The following is a 25144-nucleotide window of genomic DNA, read 5'->3' as shown; positions in this document are numbered from 1 at the left end:
CAAGGCAGTGCTGATCTGGCACAGTCTAGCCCTGTCTTTTAGGCTGCTATCTCTTTCATGAAATGTGTGAAGTTTGGTTATCCCAATCATCCAGTGCATTAAACAAAAGACATGAGTTGCCTCTTAAAACCTCATGCGATGCATTAATCACAGATGCAAAATTATTGCTCTTGTCTTCAGGCACCTCTTGTCACCCAACTGTACGAGAAGTTTTGTATGTCTGTGTGGCCCTTACCTGACCCCAGGAGGAGGCCACCCACTCCATGCACAGCTGCCTGTTACAGATCTGGGTATCCACTGGGCGTTTGGCAACCTGGGCACATGCCTCATTTGACATGGGGACGGAACTGCCCACAGCGGTCAACCTCTGACAAGTCACTCGCCGGGTCTGGACCCCTCCACCGCAGCTCCGTGTACAAAGGGACCAGGATGTCACCATCCACCTGATAGGAGAAACGCAAAGGGGTCAAGGAGCAGTACAGAATCATCAGGCAGAAATGACAGTGTCACAGGGATCTCATAACACTGCTCCTCTAAAATCACAGAGGCACTTGCAGAAAGCCAGCCATTTGATCACTTTGGGCTCGATCTTGGGGGATGCTGAGCAGCCTCACCTTCTACTGAGGTCAATGGGAGCTGAGGAAATTCAGCACCTCATGGGCTAGGGACTAAAGTATGTTACATTTTAGTGCCTCTGTCAAAAGGGCTTGGGCCCAGAATAGAAACTATTCTATGTTTTCTTGGCTCTGTTTGCAAAACCCATGTAAATACTTCTAACCCTGGGGTGCGGTGTGGTCACTTTGCAGCATCATGTTGGCAGATTCTGGACCTAAGGCCAGTATTACAAGCCATGGGAGAATCAGCCCAATAAGGGGATTCTTCAGTTATGTAAAGACCACACAGCAGCTCCCACTCTCAATTTGCTGCTGACATAGATGCATAACTTGTACGTCTCTAGCCCTGCTGACCCCTGGTCGCTATATTGCCTCCTTGGGGCCACTGGTTTCCTGGATAACTTACAGCAGCTTCTAGGCTGCTCATACTCCAAGGGAATGGGCTGGTGCACAGCCAGACAGGAATTGGGGAAGCACAAAGGGCATTGTGCCATTTTCCCTGAGCTGCATGGCTGAAATAGAGGATCTGACCCTTTATGTATTGACTTTTTAAAAACGCTAAAACAAGTTAACAAAATAACATTTAATACATAAATAAAGAAATATAATACTATTATACTGGTCTACCATCTACTACTAACTGGGTAACAGATTTAGTTGGTTGTTCAGAGATCAGCAACCTTCCTCCAATCCTGGGATAATGTGAAATAGCCTCCCACTCAGCTAGTCTGCAGCTTATTACTGGCTGTTAAAACTGCTATGCGGAATGTGTGAAAGAAGTGAGTCCCTTGGTAATCATGAATCACGGGCCATGTTCAGGCATGCACATGGTGGATAATGGTGATGCTGAACACTGCAAGAGCTGGGCCCATGTGCCAAGCAGTTGGCACAAGGAGGCAAAGAGAGTTGTTTCCCAATGGAGTGGTGCGATATTTACCCAGATGGTTTTTGAAGAGAGGTTGGAGGGAAGGAGGAAGGGAAGTGATTATTAGTTCCAGGGGGAGAGTTCTGGTCAAGTCAGGAGCTCTGCTGAAATAGGCTTCAGGCTACTTTGCAGGATTTATGTGTTCTGGGTGGCGGAGGGAAAGCCCAGCATCTCCCCGACCAGCAGCACCATATTTATGATTACTTTACAAAACAGGCAGTAGGTGCTTTCCAGTCCCTTGGAGCTCTGGTACTCAAGTAAAGGCATCCATTATATTTTCATTAACGCTCTGCTGACTGATTCCCACTGTTACAGAAACAATAAAATAAATAGAGTTCTTGGCAAGGACAAAAAATACTTCTCCTCTGCGTATCATAGAGTTTGGCGAGGTTGATTCTGCAGCTTCTCTGCCCTTTGTAAAGCTCAGCTCTGCGTTTCAATCAACTTTTATTTCCAAACATACACTTCAGCAGTTTTCTCGGGAGCCGGGAAGAGAAGCGTGGGCTGCATTATAGCTCAGGAAGGGGATAAAAGGACATAAATCATTCCTGTGGAAATATTCCCATCAGCAAGTCAAACTGCTGATATTAATGAGCATGTTTCATATTTCATCAAGTCTCTCGTGGTTTCAGCTGCTCCTTATGACTCAGCTGGCCATCCAGAAAACATTTGCCTAAAGAGAGGTGCAGGAACACATTACAGAAAGGTAATGAAAGGGCAGCCTAGCTGCCTCCCCAAGCCACAGCCAAAGCAAATGGCTGGAAAGCTGGCTGCTCTCTGCTCATCAGGATACTTTCTGATTCTCAGCTCCTCCGCTGGTGTCAGAAATTGTGGCCAGATTCTGATCTCGAATATATGAATGCAAAACCAGAGTCATGCAGGTGAAGTTACTGGAGTCACTCTGGATTTTAACCTGAAATTTGCAGTTTGGGCCTATCTCTAATTTTGATTTGTTTATTTCTGATTTGTTACAAATGTCCCATCACATAACATAATATTAATACCCATACCGTTCTCAGGGGAGTCACTAGTTGGCATGGTTACACAAAGTTTTGCAAGCAATGTACAGTCGTTGAAGAAATGGTGTATTGTTAGTTTTGGGATGCAGTTTCATTTGGGGAAGCTGTTGTAGGCAGCTGGAGAATTTACTCTCTCCCTTTATCTTTCTATCTGAAGTCAATTCTTGGGGCAGAGTGGCTTCTTGGGAAGTAGGCATTGGTGCTGGGGCTGAATTTCTGAAACATGGGTTTGTTTGCATGCTGTTTGTGACCACCTCTGTTTAGGGGCTGGAGTATATACAGTATACAAAACAGCCATGCTAAGGCTATGTGTACACTATGGGAACTATCCTGGCATGGTTATGTTGGCATAGCCAACTTCACAGGAGGAGTTTTTCTGTTGATGCAGGAACATCACCTCTCTGAATGACATTAGGTACCCTGGCAGAAGCACACGTCCACCGACATAGATGCATCTACACCGGGGGGCGGGGGAGAGGAAGGCGGGAGGAGTTTTTTTGGTCAGCATAAATATGTCAGTCAGGTGTGGTTTTTCACACTCCTGCCCGACATAGATATGCCTATATAACTTTGCAGCGTAGATCAAGAGTAAGAAAATAAACAGACTACATATCATTGATTTTCCCTCCAGTGGGAAACTGACTTGCAGGGCCCTGAAATCTGCTACTGATTTGCAAAAGGACAAAAATACATATATATTATGGTAGTACCCAAAGACTCCAATCAGGATCAAGACTCTCTTTCCTGGGTGCTGTACAAACAAATAGAAGGGCACGGTCATGCCCCCAAACAGCATATATTTAGTCTGGAGTTGACAAAGGTATGGTTAACTAGTGAGTCAAAGAGGAAAATTCAGTCGTCTAGCCAGCCTCGTCTAACAAACAGCATTCTTGGGCACTGATCCTTCCTGGGAAGGATCCAAAAGACCATTAGGTTGTGAACTTTGCTAATAAAAAGAAGACGATAAACCCCTTTAACAGAAGGAGTAGACATAGTCTCTGCCATGTACTGTGAATGTTTTCCCCAATCCACCACCATGCCCTCTAATTTATCTGGATTAAGATTCAGTAAATTCACTTTCAGATACAATTGTTTCCTGGACAGACACTAGAAAAGCAAAGATAACATGTTGTCCAGGGCAGAGTATTATTAAATGCAGGGGTGGGCAAACTTTTTGGCCTGAGGGCCACATCGGGGTTCCAAAACTGTATGAAGGGCCGGGTAGGAAAGGCTGTGCCTCTAAACAGCCTGGCCCCACCCCCTATCTGCCCCCTACCACTTCCCACCCCCTGACTGCCCCCTTCAGAACTCCCCACCCATCCAACCCCCCCTGCTCCTTGTCCCCTGACTGCCCTGACCCCTACTGACACCCTCGCGCCCTGACAGGCCCCCCCCGCCGGGACTCCCACGCCTATTCAACCCCCCCCACCCCGCCAGAACCTCCACCCCATCCAACCGCCCCCTGCTCCCTGTCCCCTGACTGCCCCCCAGGATCTCCTGCCCCTTATCCAACTCCTCTGATCCCCGCCCCCTTACCATGCCGCTCAGAGCAGCAAGTCTGGCAGCCACGCCGCCCGGCCGGAGCCAGCCACGCCACCGTGCTGCCTGGCAGGAGCTCGCAGCCCCGCCCTCCAGAGTGCTGGCGGCATGGCGAGTTGAGGCTGCAGGGGAAGGAGGACAGCAGGGGAGGGGCCGGGGACTAGCCTCCCCAGCTGGGAGCTCAAGGACCGGGCAGGACGGTACCATGGGCCGGATGTGGCCCATGGGCCGTAGTTTGCCCACCTCTGATTAAATGCTTCGTAAAAGCATACACAATATACTACAGCGCAAGGACAAACCTTGAAGGGCAGTCTCTTCTGTTACAAGCAATAGGCTGTAGCACTGGCTTGGGCTTCTCTATGCAGTGGGATGTGTTGACCTCAGTCCCATCCAGTAAGCACCTCAGTTGCGGTTGCTGCACTCCCCTGTTACCACAGGAGGCCGAACATGCCATCAGTCTGTCCGCTGACCACCAATATTCTGCCACAAGCACAAGACACCCAAGTTAACATTTAAAAATCAATCAGAAAAGCTGATTAATGGTAAAATATCAGTGATTGATACCAAGGTGCTCTGCCATTTTGGAGATGTTTTGTAAGATAAAAACAACGAGGAGTCTGGTGGCACCTTAATGACTAACAGATTTATTTGGGCAGAAGCTTTCGTGGGTAAAAAACCCACTTCTTCAGATGCATCCCCAGTCCCCAAATCGGAAACGGTTCTTCAGATGCAAAGTGGGTTTTTTACCCACAAAAGCTAATGCCCAAATAAATCTGTTAGTCTTTAAGGTGCCACCGGACTCCTTGTTGTTTTTGTGGATACAGACTAACACGGCTACCCCTCTGATGTAAGATAAAAGTGACTCCTACAGAAATGTTTAAAATAGGTGAATTATGTATAGGAAAAGCATGTCACCCTATGAATCATCAGGCACTGAGCACAAACAGAGGTGGGATACCAGCATTTGTTAGACCATCTATCCTCTCTGATATGGTAAATCCTATATTTTGGAACTCATCACGATAAGGCATGGCGACTAAGTGATATGTGACTTCAGCACTGGCCAGTGAATGGGCCAGTACTTAAGGTGGAAGCCTGCAACTCAGGAGACTAATTTAATTCTCTGCTCTGTCACAGACTTTCTGTGTGACCTTGGACAAGCCACCGAGTCTCTCTGTATCTCAGTTCCCAGTGTTTAAAATGGGAATAATAGCCCTTCCCTGTCCAATGGGGTGGTGTGAGGATAAATTCATTCCAGTTTTTTAGGTGCTCAGATACTGCAGTAATGGAGGCTATATAAGTACCTAAGATATATACATACCACACTGGGCAAACAAGGCCTGGGGACTATTGTATCAGTCCCACATAATACGTATCCCTTATGGAAAAGTCCCACAGAATTTAACAGAAAATAAAAACCTTTCTACAGATTTTTTTAAAATCATCCTGAGGAATTTAAAGGAGAACATCTCTGATACAGAAGAGTATAGGACACTTAAAATAGTATAGAAATTATTTCAATATAAAATTCTATCTTTTTTAGAAGAATTTCTGTAGAACTCTATAAAATTTCTATAGATGCCCTTTACAGTAATCCTGTTAAATCCAATAAGACTTTCCCATACTAGATACGAAATAAGCATATTATTAATCCATGCTGTAAATCAATCCTTCCATTCCTTTGCAGAAAGGCAGCAATCCACACACTAGATGTACTCCCGACAGAATTCTGTGCCCCTTTGGGGGTGTAAAATTCATATGGCCTGCATTTTACTGTGCCCCCCGTGCAGAAAAATGCAAAAATAAATCTGCCAGGGGACATGTGCCTCTTCCCAGGGTGCGCGACTGTTCCAGCATGCCTGGAGCAGCCACAGACATGGGGGAGGGGGGTCTGGGCGTGCATGCCTGCGTGGTTGATCACTGTCAGGGTGGGGTTGGGTGTACGTGCATGCCAACAAGCGCAAGAGAGAGAGAAAGAGACACTCTGTTCTTCTCGCTTGCTACTGCAGCTCGCTGGCGTGGAAGGGTAGGGCTTTTTATTGTGCACGAGGCATGCTAGAGGCAGAAATGTAGCAGCCTGCCTGTTAGTTAATTGATCTCATTCTCTGAGGCAGAAATGTAGCAGCCTGCCTACATAGTAACATTGTTAATGTTCCTATTGTTAGTTAACTGTTCCAATTCTCAGTCAATTCCCCCAGGAGCATAAAACCTGTGAAAGTTTTAAGGCCCCTACCAAAGTGATGTAAATGAGCCTTATTATAAATGACAGAAAGAGAATCCTCAGCTAGGAAGATCTATGTGCTTTCTCACTTTTCCTGTGCCAAAGTGACACAATGGGTTAGATTACAGCTCAGGATATTTACATACCCATTAAAAAAAAAAGACGCTGAGGGCAAATAAAACATTTACCAAGCAGCCAGTAAAATGTCCGGAAAATCAGAACCAAGCACTTTCCAAAGTACCCAGCCAGTTCCAGGACAACGATTAGCAAAACTGTATGACTTTCATGTATGAAAGTCTGAGCAATTTAAAATGATGTACTTTTTTTTCCTGTTTGGTGTTCTGTAATGTAATTTAAATGAAAATCCAGAATTATAACTGGAATGAAGGGTATTAGTTACCAAGTGTTTGTAACTTAACTTTCATGTGTTTAGGAAATGCTGAATAGTTGTTGTGACTTTTTTCTGTATTGTAATTTAAATAAATTACTAAAACAATTGAAACTGGAGCGATGCATTATTTTGACACATAAATATGCATAATTTTACAGAATTTTGAATTTTTTTTTGCAGAATTCCCCCTGAAGCAAACATTCATCTTAATAATGGAAAAAGAATTCTCAGTGGGCCACATCCTGAGCTGGTGTAAATCATCAGAGTTCCATTGAAGGCAGTGGAGTTACACAGATTTACAGCACCTGATGATGTGGTCCAGTGTCACTTAGAGATAGGCTTAAATCAGAAAATTTGGACCCAGGTTTAGACACCAGCAAATTAAGGTATTTGAATTTGATGTTTAGGTTTGGTCCTATTTCTAATTTCTGCATGAGACAGTTCACCCACACAGATTAATTAGAGAATGATTGTAAAGCACTTTGAAGATGCAGCTTCACTTACTTCAAGTATAATGTGCTAAATAATATTATTCAAGGAAAACATATCTAAATATAGAAAATAAATCAACATTCTTGATTTTAATTGTGCACTTGCATTATCATTAATTCCTAGACGCAAGAATCTCAAAAGAAAAACACTCAGTCATTTTGATGCATTGTACAAAGTTCTAGATGCATAAGTCCCATAGATGCTATGGGTGTCATGGGGGTGAAACTCCAATGCAATGCTTTCAAGGGACATAATTAAAGGGGCACCAAAACTATTTCATGATTTCCTTTGAAAAAAACCTACCCTTAAAACTTGAACATCAAAGCTTAAATTTAATGGAAATAACTACCCTAAAGAGGTATTTTTAAGAGGAAAGGAAATAACCAAATCACGCATTAAAAGATCAACCTGTAAGATTAAGCAATTTTTTTTGTTAGCACCTAGAAGAGATGCTGCCAAAATAAAATTCACATATTTACATTTAAAAACCCATTACTTGTGTTAATAACAAAAGACTCAGATCACTGCTTCTCAATTGGTGGGTCATGACCCCCCATGGGAGTGATAAAAGGCATTTGGGGGGTGGGAGGTCACGAGATGTTGAAAATATTATTACACTCTAAAGGAAAGAAACTCTTGCTCCCCTACTCCTGCACACCCTTACCCTTGAAGTTCAAGTATTCTGTAAATTTCTTGGAAAAACCACACATGCACACACACACTATGTGGCTTGATCATTTTTCTCATTGATACATATTTCACTCTTACTGTTATATCAAATATAAGATGGTAGCAAAATTTTTGGACTTCAGATAAGGTCCTCAGCCTGAAAAGGCTGAGAAACACTGTCATTAAAATTGGTGGCTTCTAATATTGGAGTGATCTGTATGTGCTCAACAACCCTGAAAATCAGGTCCAATGCATCTCAGTGTAGGCCTCTAAAAACCAAGATACCAGAATTATTGGGCATATCTACAAATTCACTCTTAGAGGCTTCGGCACCAAAACATCCCTTGGATGCCATTTCTTGTGGCCTCAGAGTGAAGGAATCCAGAATGATGTTGAGCCAGTTAACAGCACCATCCTGGCCATGCCAAGATCTTATAAAGGCAGCAGGATAGAATTATTTTACCTCGGATTGTCAGAGATGTTTTTTGCATAAGTGAGCCAGCTTCATTCTGAGCCAGGCAGCTGAATTCACCTTGATAACCATCACTGATGTTTAGTAGCTGAAGAATCTGACCAGCTGCCAGGATGTTGTGTCTCATGCTGATGGGTTGACCAGCATAAAACCAAGTGATGTTTGGAGCTGGATGACCATCCACTGGGCAACCTAGAAACCAGGGAAGAGAAATAATAAGCCTTCTGCCAGCAAAATGACAGTAAAATCATCCCTGAGTTACCTACAGCAGAACATGCTGTTTTGAAATCAATACAACAAGGAAAAAAAATTGCTATTCTCTGATTTTCCCTCTTCCTCGCAATAATCAAAGCGCTAAGAGACGTTTATAATGGGTGCCTTCCTATCAAAGGAAAAACAGTTTTAAAATGGTCAATAATGCTTTGCATTTCCATAGTGTCTTTTATGTGAAGTTTTTAAATCACCATACAAACCTGAGTGAATAATTCATGTTAAGCCTTGTAACCCTCCTGTGAAATAGGGCAGTATGATTCCCCTTTTCGTGATGAGGAAACTGATGCACAGTGAAGTTAAGTAACATGTCTTTGGCAGAGGCAGAAACAAAACCCACATCATTTGATGCCGAGTCCTGTGCTTTAAACCACATGATCATCTTTCCATTTGTGATTTAATGGGAAAGAATTAGCATCCATAACAAGTGCAGGGATGTGCGTGTGTGCAGGTATGTGTGTATAAACATACAAACACAAAACTAGCAAAGTCAAGCATTCAAAACTAGGAAATGCCAGAATTAAGGTTGTCAGTGCATTTCCTAACTTTTGAGTGCTTGACTTTGCAGTATTTATGTTTTTTTAACACAGTGGCATCATATTGATGCCCACATGGTTCGTCCCTGACACAAAGGCCACACCCTTGCCAAATTTCAGGTTCTTGCTCCAAACATAGAGCATCTCAAAGCAAGGGTCACCAGAATTTTTTTTTAACATTGAAAAAAATATGTTTTTTTCCCCCCCAACCTCATTCTTGGAATTGGCTGAACCATTTTGGCTGACATTTACCCTGACCTCCCCCCAAACAAAGAAAAAAAATATTAGCCTGATGCAAACACCCAGCATTGGAAATTTTAGCCTAAATGTTTAAAATTCACCATAGTTATAAGAAACTGAAAATAGGGTCTTATAATGGAAAGTGTTGGGCAATGTTATTAATAGGCGGGGCCACCAGCACCACATATAACATTCTAACATATATAGGTTTTTTTTTTTAAGGTGATTACAAAGAGGTCTCTCAAAGGTCAACATACAGACATGCAGTTAATTCAGTTTTATTGTGTGTGTCTGCAAAATCAACCACCATGGTTTAAAATGAGAAAGTAGAAAGATCAACCCAACAACAAGCAAATACAAAGGGAACTGAAATTAACTACAATCCATAGCTGAGCTCTTTTGTTTCTTTTGAAGACTTTTGTGCCAAATAAATTAATTACTGCTCTTCCCATCACTGCATATTTTATTTCCATCATCTAAATTTCTTTCCCCAGATCTATATATAAAATAATGGGCTACGGGAATAGCTAGTAGCCAATAATAGGGAAAAAAAATCAATCCCCCATTCTTTCCGTATGTGTTACCAATGAATAATTAGTAATTTTTTCCACTTCTAATGAAAAAACCTTGCCTGTACCTATGAGGCTCATATGAAATGGATATTTCCCATTTGTGTACACAGAATGAGCATCAATCACCCTTCACGGGATGATATATCCTACATGTATTCACTTGGACAGATGCATAAACTGCGGGATAATATGTTAGGCATATTTAGCAGAGATCAGACTGTAATGAAAAATATGTTCCCATAACATCCCTTTCCCGCTCTCCTCCCAGCAATAATATGAATACCATTTAATGCAGATTACCAACACCTATTTTCCATTTCCTCCCAAACATGTCATCGTTGACGGTTTTATTCTTCCAGTGTTCAGCACCTGCCCCAAGCCTGGGCTAAACAGTATGGGAGTGAAAAACTGTTTTCATCTCTAGCCAGTGCAGTTACTAAGGGGTGTTAGTACAGCAGGACTCTTATGGCGGGGAAGCAATATTTGGCAATGTTTCCTGACTAGAGAGAGCTCTGGCAGTAGAAGGCCCTTCTCTATCAGCCCTTCTTAACCAGTGAAAGAAAATATTGCTTTTAGGCCTCCTCTTCCAGGTCCATTGTGACTCTAAATTGATCTAAAGCCAGGGTATGATTCACAGATGTGTGAGATATTTTTTCTCTTTTTTTTTTTGGAATTGCAAATAAAAATGTATATAAATTATACATTTTTGTGGGCGGTGGGACACCGTGGAGAAATGGAAAGTTAATATTTCAAAGTTAGCAAAAAGGGGTTGGCCGACAGGAGACCAAGGTTCTACAGCAATGCCAATGACTGCATGAGAGGAAAGAATAAATTAACACTGCAGGCCAAATCCTGTTCTCAGTTACACTCGTGCAACCTCATTGCATGGCTGTAACTGAGGAACAAATCTGGGCCAGCAGCGCTAAAGCTAAGGGAACAAATCACAGAACAGACATAACTCCTCTTTTTCACCTGAAGGACAGAAACAAATGAATCCAGCCACACTGCAGTTCTTATTGGGTGCAGTTTGTTACTGCATGTGAATATAGAGCTCCTTTTAGAAGCCTGTTACAATTCCCAGCAGAGCCCTATGGACAGCAGTGGTGAGAACGCCAGATGTAAGCCTTGCATTTGAAAAAATGAATGGAATTTTCTTTAAAACAAAACAAAAAAAACCCCAAACCCCAAAACAATTACAAATTGTTCTTAAGCTCCTGCGTCTGACTAACAAAACATTCTTTGGGATTCTTCTCAACCTAATACTAGTGCCCAGCAGATCTTTCTAATGGTTATTAGAGATTGGCCTAAAGTGCAGTGTTCAGATATGGACTGGATGTGGGAGAAGGGGCCTCTGGATTTTGTGTTCCTGTTTGGGCCTAATAATAATACATAACCTTTATGTAGAGGTTTTCATCCATAGACATTAAGTGGTTCACAAAGGAAGGTAAGTATCTTAATCTCCAATTTAGCAATGCATAAACTGAGGCATGGGGAGGTGAAATGACTTGCCCAAGGTCATACAGCAGGTCAGCGGGAATCAAACCCAGGCCTTCTGAATCCCAGTTCAGTGCTCTTATCACTGGACTATACTTCCTATTACAGGGACAGGCCCAAGTGGCTAAGTTTAGATCTAGATCCAAGCATTCCCAAAGTTCATGGTGGGACTTTAGGCCCATCTCTAGCATTTTCCTGACTACTGATGGCTAAATGTACATTTTTGGTCCAGTTCTTAAGCTTCCTAGAGCAAGATAGCCCACAAAGTGAAATGTGTACATTATGTTAGGTTAGAGCTGTTTTAACCAGCCAAGGTAATCGAAAGCTGAGAGTAGGAAGTATTCCAATTGGTCTGTAACTGCGTTGCAGGGCACCTGAAAGCATTTTAATGCACCTTGTTCACAGTTAATGTTAGTCATTCCTGCTAGTCAGAACGTATGACTCCCTACCCCTGGAGCTCCCAGGTACTGGTCTACACAGAACACTTATACTGGCATAGCTATGTCGCGCAGGAGTGTGAAAAAGCCAACCCCCTGATCAACTTATCTATGCTGTCAGACCCCAGTGTAGATGCAGCTGTATCAACGGGAATATTTCTCTTGACATAGCTAACGTCGTTCAGGGAGCTGTACTTTCTAGAACAGAAGAAAAACTCCTCCCGTCAGGGTATGTTGTGTCTACACTGGGGGGCTATTCCGACATAGCTATGCTGATACAGGCTCTGTAGTGTGGACGTAGCCTAAGCCCTTGTATATAGACAAAAGATGTGCTGGTTTAACTAAATCAACTTTTAAATACCCAATCAAGATAAATTGATTTAAGACCATCTACATAAATGGTTTAAATCAATCAGAAGAATCCTATTTAGCTAGACTGCTAACAATTTCATGTATATTCAAGATCTGAGGCCTGATCTACATGGGGAAGATTTTTCAGTATAATCTAAGGTGTGAATTTCAACTGATATAGTTGCTGTTTGCCCTTGGGCAAGTCACTAAGAGTTATGTCTACACTAGCACTTTTGTTGGTGTAACTTACGTCACTCAGGGGTGTGAAAAGAACAGGGGAGACGCTCCGGATGGGGAGAGGTGACACACACACACATTCACGTACACCTCTCTCATGGGGGTGGGGGAGGGGGGAATGACTGACCGACCGACTGGACCTCTCCACCCTCCATGCTTGGCTGGGCCCCAAGGATGGACCTGCCTCTCCTGGTACCTGGTGCTGCATCTTCCCGAGGCAATATGTGTGTGTGGGGTGGGCATGCAGGGTCACATCACCCTCCTCCCCAGATTTCTGTCAGGGTTCACATCAGAATGTGGCCAGCAGCAGCCTTTCGGCACTGTGCAGGAGGGAATGGATGGGAGCTGCTCCCAGGCACTGGGTGGAGCGGGGGGGAGCGGGATGACCTGGCCCATGTCTTTGCAGAGGTCATCTCTTCTCCCCCACCTCCTGGTGTGGCTGGAAGCAGCTTGTTCCTTCCTGCCTGCACAGTGTCGAAAGGCAGCTAACACCTCCAGGCTGCTGCTGGCCACTGACATAACCAAGCTGCCTCCTGTCCTCCAGCTACAGTGTGGGCAGGAAGGGGTTAAGCCCTAAGGATACATTGTGCACAAGGGCCCAGAGAACCTGACTCCAGGGGCTTCAGGAAGGATCAGAGAGGTGGCTCAGCAGGGGAGGGTGGGGACAGAACCCCTAGTGGGGGGAGGTATAGGGGGGAAGAGGGTGCTAAGCCCCAGCAACAGAGGGTTGCTGTGGAACCTGCAGGTTGGGAGTATGAACAGGCTTCCTTTCCCCACCCGCCACTCCAGAGCTTAGCTGAGGGGTGAAGAGGCTTCCCCATGCCAGTTCTGTGCGGGGCTTTGGCACACGGAGGGCTCACCTACTTCTGGCCAGCACCCCAGAACGGAGGTCATTGGGATCTCCTGGGGTGCCGGCCCAGCCAGAGGCAATGGGGGAAGGAAGGAGCCTGCTGGCCAGGCTGTTGGTGAGCTGAGCGCTCTGACCAGGGGCTTGTTCTCTGCACAGCGTTTGGAGCGGGATGCACACCGATGGGGGAGATACGGAGGAGCAGCAGGGATGGGGGTGCGAAGGGGCAAAGCACTTACAGCAGGACTAAGTATTATCTAGACTATCCCTGACAGGTGTTTGTCTAACCTGCTCTTAAAAATCTCCAATGATGCAGATTCCTAGGCAGTTTATTCCATTGCTTAACCACCCTGACAGTTAGGAAGTTTTTCCAAATGTTCAACCTAAACCTCCCTTGCTGCAATTTAAGCCCATTGCTTCTTGTCCTATCCTCAGAGGTTAAGGAGAACAATTTTTTTCCCTCCTCCTTGTAACAACCTTTTATGTACTTGAAAACTATTATCATGTTGCCCCTCAGTCTTCTCTTCTCCAGACTAAACAAACCCAATTTTTTCAATATTACCTCATAGGCCATGTTTTCTAGACCTTTAATCATTTTTGTTGATCTTTTCTGGACTTTCTCCAATTTGTCCACCTCTTTCCTAAAATGTGGCTCCCTGAACTGGACACAATATTCCAGTTGAGGCCTAATCAGTGAAGAGTAGAGCAGAAGAATTACTTCTCATGCCTTGCTTACAACACTCCTGCTAATACATCCCAGAACGATGTTTGCTTTTTTTTGCAACAGTGTCACACTATTGACTCATATTTAAATTGTGATCCACTATGACCTCCAGATCCCTTTCTGCAGTACTCCATTGGGAGTCATTTTCCATTTTGTATGTGCGCAACTGATTGTTCCTTCCTAAATGGAGTACTTTGCATTTGTCCTTATTGAATTTCACCCTATTTGCTTCAGACCATCTCTCCAGTTTGTCCAGATCATTTTGAATTTTAATCCTATCCTCCAAAGCACTTGCAACCCTTCCAAGCTTGGTATCATACACAAACTTTGTAAGTGTACTCTCTAGGTCATTATCAAAATCATTAATGAAGATATTGAACAGAACCAGACCCAGAACTTATCCCTGGGGGACCCAACTCAATATGCCCTTCCAGCTTGAGTATATATCTTGGTTATATAATACCCCACGTTATTTTTCTTAGAAATCATGTATGTAGTGCTGTAAATTTATACAATATTTCACAAACATAGATACAGATATGTTCCCCGCCCCAGAGAGATTGCTAAAAATGTTCCCAAATACATAACCACATAGTGGCCCCTTTAAGAGATCAAAGGGGTTTCAGGAAAATAAGACATTTGTAAAATAATTCTGAAAAGCAGAATCTTTTACACCGAGATACAACTTCACAATGTCAGTAAGAGTCAGGCTGAAGCCACTTTACAGGTATGAAAAAGGGAAGCTGAAGTCTGAGAGGATGGAAACTGAAGGCTGAAACTCCATCCTTAACTCACTCTGATGTGTCTGTTCATGGAGTGACACAGATTGAAAAAGAATCTGCCATAGTTCAACTCTGCTCCACCACCACAGCAGCCGCAGGATAGCCATATATTTATACCTGAGATGAAGGATGGCTGATATTCAAAGCAGGTATCCTGAGAGGCACCACTGCACCGTATGGAGTTCAACAACAAGTCACGGGAAGGAATGACTGCTCAATATGAACACCAGAGTGGATTACCAAGGTCAGGGCTGCTATGGAAGTAAGAAGTCCTTTTTGTATTTATTAAGCTGATATAAGCCTGCTGAGTCCTGAGACTCTGGCAGTCCAGAAACTTCCCAACGAAGCAAGGAAAATCACAAGCAAGGAAGAGAGGAGGTGGTGGGGGAGAGCACAGGAAAGCCAGTGTTGTGTGTTTCTAAAGAAGCTGCAGTGTAACTTCTGTCTGGCTAACGAGGTGTTCTGGCAGTGATCGACAGGCTTTGGCAACCAACCCAGGATAGCGTATGGCTTTTCAAAGCCTGTAGCAGAGAAGTCCCAGAGACCACAGCTCAGAAACCCCCCAGTATCGGAAAGGCCATCTGTAAGTTCTATTCTGCTTATCCTACAGCAATGCTTAGGGTGGGCACAAGAACCTCAACAAGACTGAAAGATCTCTGGACTGTTGTAGTAGGAGCCAAAAGAATGACAGACGCCCAGACTGTGATACACAGGGCCACACTGTGATCTCCCATCAGCTTTACACCAGAGCAATTCCATTGACTGTAGTGGAGCTACACCTGCTTTACGTCAGTGTGAGTGAGAGCAGAATCTGGCCCAGCTAGTCCGGACGGGCTTTAAAGCCATGAGCTCACGGGTTGCAACCCTCATACATGGTATTAATCAGAAATGGCCCCAGACACTAGTAACATTATTTAATATGGCAGCATGTTGAACCATTAGTGTAGAAAGGGGGTTCCCAAATTGCTTCACTCTTGACCAGTTCTTAAAAATGGAGATCCTCTTCCGGACCACTTCCCTGTCTCTCCCAGCTCTAATCCCAGAGCCTTACTATAGCAACAGCAGTGCTTGTTACATGAAGACAAAGTGGTACTTATAGGTAAATTTGATCAACTATTTCCCCTTGAATCTTCTTCCTAGTGGAAAACTGGGTTTTCAACTGAACAGATGATTTTTGAGTGGAAAATGTGAGCTTTCCTTAAGAATTTCCTATATTTTGGCCAGGTCAAAAACCTGAAATTTCATCAGAAAACAGAATTGTTTTGGTTTCTGTGCAGTTTTTGGCCAAATTTTTGGGTGTCTGGCAGTTTTGAGATAAATATTCTTGTGTTTTGGATGCTAAAAACTGGAAAAATGTTGGAGTATGAGTGTCTGGCAGTTTTGGGGCAAATATTCTTGTGTTTTGGATGCTATAAACTAGAAAAATGTTGGAATATGGGTTTCCATTTTGATGAAAAACCAAAATTTTCAGCAGAATGCCCTTCCCCCATTTTCTGATTATCTTTAATATTAGAAGAGTATAAAGGAAACTCCATAAGAATCAGATACTACAGTAGAAAACATAACTGGCTGGTTGGATAGACCACTTATATGTGATGGGTACACTTCTAGAGGGTGTGTCTAGACAGAGGGGTGGCTGGCCAAATGCTTGCGCCTATTAAATTGTCAGTGTGGAGTATTGTGGGACGGCTTCTAAAAGTCAACTACACTTGATGTAAGCAACACAGTGTCTACACACACACTGCATCGACCTAACTACATTGACATCAACTCTCTACCTCTAGTGGAGGTGGAATTATTAAGTTGGTGTAGTGGGTGAGTTACGTTAGGGGGAGTGAAATTTTGGTGTAGAAACATAGTTAGGTCACTGTAAGATGCCTTGCGTCGCCATAACTCGGTAGAGGAGACCACGGCTTTGGGTCTGTCCACCAAAATTGACTACACTTTGCAACATTTTTCAGCTTTAGTGTTGTCTGCTAATTTGATCATGAGTGAATTCACACCAAAGAAACATCAAGCGATGAATAAAGTTTTGCAGGGAAGAAAAGGACTTTTTAGGGGCTTAACTCAAAAAGTTTGAATGTTTACCTGAATCTATTCAATTTGGGAAACTGTGCTGGAAATCTCACAGGAGCAAGAATTCATGAGAGACTACTAGTGTTTCCTGCTTCCAGTGAAGCTGGTCACACTGAGACCACAGTCTTTCTTAGGGCATTTTGTCTCTTCCACTTTTGGACCCAGCAAGAACGAAGAACTGAAGAGATGAATGAAAATAAAAAACAAAATAAAAAAGGGTAATCGAACTTTTATTTTTTTTCTCTTTGAACCTTTGAAAAGGTTAATTTTAAGTTTTGGACACATACATTCTGTTCAGGTCTTATTTTATCAGAATCTGTCCAAACCTCGTTATATGAATGTGTCTTCCACCTAACTCTGTCCCTGGTTTAATTTGGTCAAATCTGCAGGAACTAAGCCATGCGTGTTACAAAAGAACACAACCACCCCCATTTATTTTGATCTATTTTGACCATCTTAGACAGATACTATTGGAAAATCCAATTACTAGCAATAGGGAGTTGCCATTTAGTGCTAAATGTTTGACCCACCCTTAACTGGGCCTCCATTGTTGAGGATTCAGACTGTCATTGTCTCACAAATCAAGGACTTACCCGTTTACATGACCTAAATTGTGAGTGCAAAATTGTGACTGCAAAAAAGGAAACATGACTGAAAATCTGAACTTTAATGAACAAAGTTCTGAATGAGACTAAAGAACAAATAGGCCAGAAAAGGCCCATCTCATAATAAGAGATGACTATACCCAAAAGTGTGTTATTTAGATACTGTCATTGGCATTGTGCTAAGTTCTGAGGCCCTTGTTTGAGCAAAACTTCCACAGACTGCAGTGAAAGGAATTTTAAAGGACCTAATTTTTGGCTAATTAAACACTGCCATGTGCTATGCAAGCTATGAAATGCTCCCAAGTATTGAGTGGTTAAGAAGAGCAACTGTAACACCAACAGACCCCGGTCGTTGGCAGGCAGGATCGAACCCGGGACCTCTGAAGCTTAATGCATGAGCCTCTACTGCATGAGCTAAAAGCCAATTGGCCATTAGCTAAGACTGTAGAGCAGACTCATTTTACCTCTCTCTCTAAGTGGTCTCGGTGCCACTAGATAGGACAGAATACGACACCCCAGAGGTGTGGAGATTACATATGTCCCCTGAGGGAGAAGCTGAGGAAGTGCGTCCTGAGCTTCAGAGACTTCCCAGTTAAAATCCTGGATGAGCCCCCACTTGTAATGCCAACAGAGCCCGGTTATCGGTGGGTGGAATAGAAGCTAGGACCTCTGGAGCTTAGTGCATGAGTCTCAACCACATAAGCTAAAAGCCAACTGGCTGTAGGGCCATTTTACCTCTCTCTCTAATTGCGCTGTTAAACAATAATAGAAAACCATTTATATAAATATTTTTGGATGTTTTCCACATTTTCAAATATATCGATTTCAGTTACAACACAGAATACAAAGTGTACAGTGCTCACTTTATATTTATATTTTATTATAAATATTTGCACTGTAATAAAAGAAATAGTATTTTTCAATTCACTGAATACATATACTGTAGTGCAGTCTCTTTATCATGAAAGTTGAACTTACAAATGTAGAATTATGTACAAAAAATAACTGCACTCAAAAATAAAACAATGTAAAACTTTAGAGCCTACACGTCCACTTAGTCCTACTTCTTGTTCAGCCAATCGCTCAGACAAACAAGTTTATTTACATTTGTAGGAGATAATGCTGCCTGCTTCTTGTTTATAATGTCACCTGAAAGTGAGAACAGGCATTCTCATGGCACTGTTGTAGATGGCGTCACAAGATGCACTAAAGATTCATATGCCTCTTCATGCTTCAACCACCATTCCAGAGGACACGTGTCCATGCTGATGATGAGTTCTGCTTGATAATAATCCAAAGCAGTGCAGACCCATTCTGTTCATTTTCATCATCTCAGTCAGATGCCACCACCAGAAGGTTGATTTTCGGGTTCTGTAGTTTCCACATTGGAATGTTGCTCTTTTAAGACTTCAGAAAGCATGCTCCACACCCCTTCCCGATCAGATTTTGGAGGGCACTTCAGAAACTTAAACCTTGGGTCGAGTGCTGTAGCTATCTTTAAAAATCTCATATTTGTACCTTCTTTGTGTTTTGTCAAATATGCAGTGAAAGTGTTCTGAAAACGAACAACATGCTGGGTCATCAGCCAAGACTGCTATAACATGAAACATATGGCAGAATGCTGGTAAAACACAGAGCAGGGGACATACAATTCTCCCCCAAGGAGTTCAGTCACAAATTTAATTAACACATTATTTTTTTAATGAGCATCATCAGCATGGAAGCATGTCCCCTGAAATGGTGGCCAAAGCATGAAGGGGCATGCGAATGTTTAGCAGATCTGGCATGTAAATACCTTGCAATGCTGGCTACAAAAGTGCCATGCGAACGTCTGTTCTCACTTTCAGGTGACATTGTAAATAAGAAGTGGGCAGCATTATCTCCCATAAATGTAAACAAACTTGTTTCTCTTAGCAATTGGCTGAACAAGAAGTAGGACTGAGTGGACTTGTAGACTCTAAAGTTTTACATTGTTTTGTTTTTGAGTGCAGTTATGTAACAAAAAAAATCTACATTTGTAGGTAGTGCTTTCATGATAAAGAGATTGCACTATGGTACTTGTATGAGGTGAATTGTAAAATAATATTTCTTTTGTCTATCATTTTTACAGTGCAAATATTTGTAATAAAAATAATATAAAGTGAGCACTGTACACTTTGTATTCTGTGCTGTAATTGAAATCCATATATTTGAAAATGTAGAAAAACCTCCAAAAATATTTAACAAATTTCAATTGGTATTCTAATGTTTAACAGTGCGATTAAAACTGTGATTAATTGCAATTAATTTTTTAAATTGCGATTAATTTTTTTGAGTTAATCGTGTGAGTTTACTGCGATTAATCGACAGCCTACTTTATACCAGTGCTTAGTATCAAATTAGAGTGATAGCATCATATTGGTGAATGAATGATATGGTTCCTATGAAGTAATATATATCCAGTGAACTTCTATTTGTATTTAACTTTGATCTTCATAAATATACAACTTACAATGTGATTTATTATTTATATTTAAAAATCGATATGAATGGAAATGTTATCATTATGCAATCTACAATTGCTCAACTAACATTATTTAAAATGAATTCATGCTTTTAAAATGCACTGAAGTCCAACTTCTTATAATAATGAAACACCCAACAATGTTCTGAAAAACAGTCCCTTAGATATTCCTGAATTTATCTCACCCCTAATATGCAATTTCTGTCTGTTCTTTCTTCCTTGGTTTATATAATATTTAGTCCTGCCATGAGTGCAGGGGACTGGACGAGATGACCTCTCGAGGTCCTTTCCAGTCCTATTATTCTATTCCACAAGGGATCCGAGACACCTGATTTATCATAATTACATGAGCTTTTCCCTATTCTGTTTCTTTGTGCACCGTGTAAATTATTCTGTATTTCTATCTATAGTTTTTTAATCATAAGAGTAATTGCCAAGCCTAGGAAGATTTACATGAGAGAACTGGGAAGGGATGGCGGAGGGAACAGGACAGGAAGGTATTCAGGAAAATTTGGATGTTTCAAGTGGATGAAGTAATCGCTTTTGCGTATATCATAGAGCTTCGCATTGGACTCATATCTACAGCTCTGATTATATTAAAGAGTATATTATTTTGGTTCATTTCACACTGATTTTTAACAAATATTGATACTCCATGTTAATAAGGTGAATTTTGTGATACTCTGATGTCCTAAGTCCAAGAAAGTGTTGATACATCAGTGTGGGCCTTTCCTGGTCAGCCAGCCAATCACACTGGACTGTACTCACCACAAAACACCCCACGACATCCAAATGAGACGAACAAACTCCTTCTGTTCATCACCAAATCCAGCTATACTCCCAAGTCTCCAGAGATGAAAATACTAACAATAGGGATGAGCCAAGCTTCTGGATTTGAACTCCTCTGAACTTTGAGTTCTGCAAAATCCAGGTCTCAATTTTTGCAGATTTATAATTAGTTGTCTAATCATACTGTGTAAAGAGAATGTGCCTATAAACAATAGCTAGAGCCAGAAAAACAACTACACAAAATGACACCTAGCTACTGAACCTGTGATATCTGCTCTCTATGGGCCTTATTCTCCTGCCACATCATCAGAGCATAGGAGAGAATGACTCCAATAGAAAATCCATGTGAGATACTGTTGTGGCACAACTGAGCCATTTGTACCTTTCAAGTGAATTCCGCTTTCTCTACTGATGGAAACAGGGGGGTTGTTGGTTTTTCAAACTAGCATCACCACCAAAGAGCCTGTTTATTTGCAGAATAGGAAATTGTAGGCTAACTCTTCTGTCTCCTGAATCAAGAGTAAAGTTGGCAGCTAAGTTCTGACTCTCCAGTCATTGGGAATAAGGTATAAAAGTCAAAAGGAGATTGCTTTCCAAGACTCTGCTCACAGTGCTGGCAGTTAGGAAAATCTTGTTCTGACTTGTGAACTGAGCAAATTTGATATGGAAGTCACCAAGGGAGCTCACAATACATATGGAACAGCAGGATTTCTTTTTTACAGTCCATTGTACTTTTCTGGTCATAAAAAGCACACTTCACCATCTAACTTTACTGTTATTGTTCAGTATCCCCTACAGATAGGAACTTTGTTATTGTTTTAAGCATGCCACACTGAACAGGCATGTCATAGTTTGGACACCCCCTAACGAGTCCAGTGCCTCCTGCTGGGTAATGGTCAGGTTTCCATTGAAAGAACGGGTGTATTGTGATAGCCACACATTTTAGAGCTCCTAGTTATATGACCCCAGAGTATCTGGGCACCTCACCACCTTTTGATGTATTTATCCTTACAGCGCCCCTGTGAGGTAAGGAAGTACTATTACCCCCATACTACAGAAGGAAAACGGAGGCACAGAGAGACTCTGCCTGCATAACCTTGGACAAGTCATGGACCAGTGACTGTGGCACTAGCTTCGGAGTTGGAAGATTCTAATTCAGTTCCCTGGTCCATCCTCTTCTCACGCTCTCAGATACCCACTTTGGGTGATGGTCTGTGAAGGCTCCTCAAGGTAGGCGTTGCTCTCCTAGATTTGAATCCAGAACATTATGATCTTTACCCATACACTCCAGACTGGCTTTGAGAAAACCAGTCAGATTACAACCACTTAGCATTAATCTCCACAGGTTCCATGGCCATCATTTACAGCATGATTGCTAAACATACTGCATCCCAGGGGCATTCCTGTGGCTCCCAGAGATTTCATTATGAGTGGCACAGGCACATCTGAGGGCAGCTGAGTCCAGAACAAAGTGAAAGCACCAGAAATGCTGGCTAGAGAACCAGCAACTACAGTTGTAAAAAAAGGTTTTGAAATAAAATATTACACTGAGATTTTTAATTGAAATATCAAGCGGAACAACTACAAAATAAAGGCCAAGAATTTTCACAGAAATGTTGCATCCTGTATTTTGGCTAGCTTTTGAGCTAAAATGTTTAAAATTCAGAATTTCAACTCTATTTTTTGTCCAAATTTTCCCCCATGATAAAATACCATCCTGTTTTTTGACCAGCTCTTCCTGAATGTAGGTACCATGGAAATGTGTGCTTTAAAAATATACACCGACAGGCACAACAAACACCAGTGTCAGAATATATTGTAGGTATCATTAGCAGGGGTATTAAAATACCCAACATTTGTTTGCTATTTTCTCTCTTCTTAAGGATGATGCTTAAATTCTTCTCACAGTTCTAAGCAGTGGCTGGAGCAGATGGATTTACTGCCTTTGTTTCAGTTCCCAGCTATTTTAAATGGTACCTATGTTCCAGTCTCTCTCTAAATTCATGAGCTTGAGCTTCATTCCAAAAAACTGCAGCATCTCTTCCTGTGGCTGCCTTGTAAATGCCGTCCAAAACATTTATTTGATTATATATCGCGCATGCTGCTGTGCTTCTCCCTCCTTCTATATACTGATCCTCGGGTGTGCATTATATTTTCAAAAATCACTACACATCAGGAAGATTGTATTTCTGCTGATCTGAAAAAACACGTGCAGCTTGTGGACTGATGCTTTGGGGAATGATTTATCAAATGTTTTCATATCCATTTTCCAAGCAACAACAAGCTGCTAATCTACAAGGAAATATTTAAATGAAGAAACAGATGCCAAGTAACCTCGTGCTATTTTAAAAAAGTGGGCAAAATATATTCTTCCTCCTTCTAGTGTCCGTCATCTCTGCATCTGATAGTTAATCACTGTTTTCATCTGCAATGCATCTTCAGACTCCAGTGAGCCTGAAGGCAAAAGCCCTCACGCAAAGATTATATCTCATGTATACAAAAAGGAGGCATTAAAGTTTCTGCATTCACCATGCCAAGTATCTGCTGTTACCATGGCATTTTACTATACTTCGATGAGGAGGTATCATTATACCACAATCATTCGGGAATTACACATATTATATTTTTAATGGCAACCTCTCTACTTCTACAAACTTCACTTAGGGCCCAAGCAAAGTTTGACTCCAACAAAACTCAGCTTTTCCAGAGTAAGGATTTCAGGAGAGACCCTGACTTTCTAGCTGACATCTTCTCTAATGTAAGAAAATGATGATCTTGGGCCTGAAATGATCAATTCTGTCTCTGTTCTAAACCTGCAACTTTTACCATGTCTGCCCCTTCATAAATGAAGGCATGAAACTCTGCTGCCCTGAGATGCATTCTGCCAGGTGCTGAGTGCCTTCTCAGATACATCAATGCACCATTAGACCGCACTGAATTCCAGGGGACCTCAGGCACCTCACTCAATGGGAACTGATGTGTTCAGTACCTGGAGGAGATGCCCAGTATTTTACAAGACCAGCCTCCTTGCTTGCACATGGAACACAAGCATGTGTGAATGACTTTGTGTAGTTCCTGTCCCACAAATACACATAACATGCCATCACTGGTACAGTTTGAGATGAGAGTCCATTGCCCAATTCATTTTAAAGGGTTTTGCTCACTTCCACCATTCATGGGTATGATGTTACTCATGGATAAAGCATCAGTCTTCTTTCCCCTTATTACTGGGCAACCTCATTTCAGCAGCAGCTATCATATAGAATCATAGAATATCAGGGTTGGAAGGGACCTCAGGAGGTCATCTAGTCCAACCCCCTGCTCAAAGCAGGGCCAATCCCCAATTTTTGCCCCAGATCCCTAAATGGCCCCTCAAGGATTGAACTCACAACCCTGGGTTTAGCAGGCCAATGCTCAAACCACCATATGGCATATCGCTCTACAGCATCACTTGCCACCATACTTCTCTGTGACATCTCTTCAGCATTAAGCGTCAGCAGCAATTGTTGTGTCAAAACACGCCACACTACAAGCAAAACTGCTTGCTGACTTTTTGAACTCCAAACTTGGATAGGTCATGGAATGATATTCCAGTGAGACTGCATCCCAGTGATCCCATGCGGGCAGGCAAAGACTTTGATCTAAAGCATGGGTCTTAAAGAAAGCCCCCACTCCTAGAAATATGGATAAGGACTGACTGACGCTCCCCTTGAGGTAACATAGTAGAAAATGTGTGTCTGCCTATTTGCCCAGAAGGCAGAGCCAGAGAGGAACATAGCTCTTTATGAACAATAGAAGTGATTTATTTCCTTTCTAGCTGGGGGAACCTTTGCAAGCACCAGTGCAGAAACAGCCTGCCCCAGAGTCAAAAATAGGCACCACAGCAAGAAGACACTATTCTTCAGCATGAGGTAGAGTGTCCTCCATGTTTTCTCAAATATGGGCAAGTAAGAGGGCGTTTCCCACCAAATCTACTACATCTCTTACTATTAAAATCAAGGGGAAAGGAACTTAAAAAAACCCATGCATGAGGAACAGTCAGGCACACAGCAACAGAAGTAGGAACATGGGTGCAAAGATGCCCTTTAAGCCTTCTCTACACAGCATGGCTCAAGTTGCACTCTGTAGTTTGACAGCAGCTCAGACCTGGCCCATAGGTTACTCTTATGATTACATTTTGCCTATGAGCCAAAGGATGGGCAGACTGTGGTGACTCCCAGCAGTGTCTTCCATAGAGCTACATGTGTGGGTAACTGCTCTCACCAGTAGGAGTAAAGGAGTCACAGCCTGGTTCAGTATAAGCAGAGGTGAAAGTAAGCCGGTACGGTGTACCGGTAAG

At 42.4% G+C, this 25144-nt stretch overlaps 1 protein-coding gene across 7 annotated transcripts in view; it reads right to left on the bottom strand.

Annotated features, from left to right (window-relative positions):
• The window catches only part of ADAMTSL1 (ADAMTS like 1), a 674175-nt gene that overhangs the window by 15978 nt on the left and 633053 nt on the right, over nt 1-25144 (bottom strand). For all 7 annotated transcript variants that reach the window (XM_043546994.1, XM_043546995.1, XM_043546996.1 and 4 more), the window contains 3 exons: nt 8334-8534; nt 4397-4577; nt 236-443 (listed from right to left, as the gene is read on the bottom strand). In XM_043546994.1, coding sequence (XP_043402929.1) covers nt 236-443; nt 4397-4577; nt 8334-8534 — 590 coding nt within the window. The remainder of the gene's footprint in view (nt 1-235; nt 444-4396; nt 4578-8333; nt 8535-25144) is intronic.

This window comes from Chelonia mydas, chromosome 5 (assembly GCF_015237465.2).
Source record: "Chelonia mydas isolate rCheMyd1 chromosome 5, rCheMyd1.pri.v2, whole genome shotgun sequence".
NCBI lineage: Eukaryota > Metazoa > Chordata > Testudines > Cheloniidae > Chelonia > Chelonia mydas.
The sequence above is the reverse complement of the archived record's forward strand: the minus strand, read 5'-3'. Positions and strand labels throughout refer to the sequence as shown.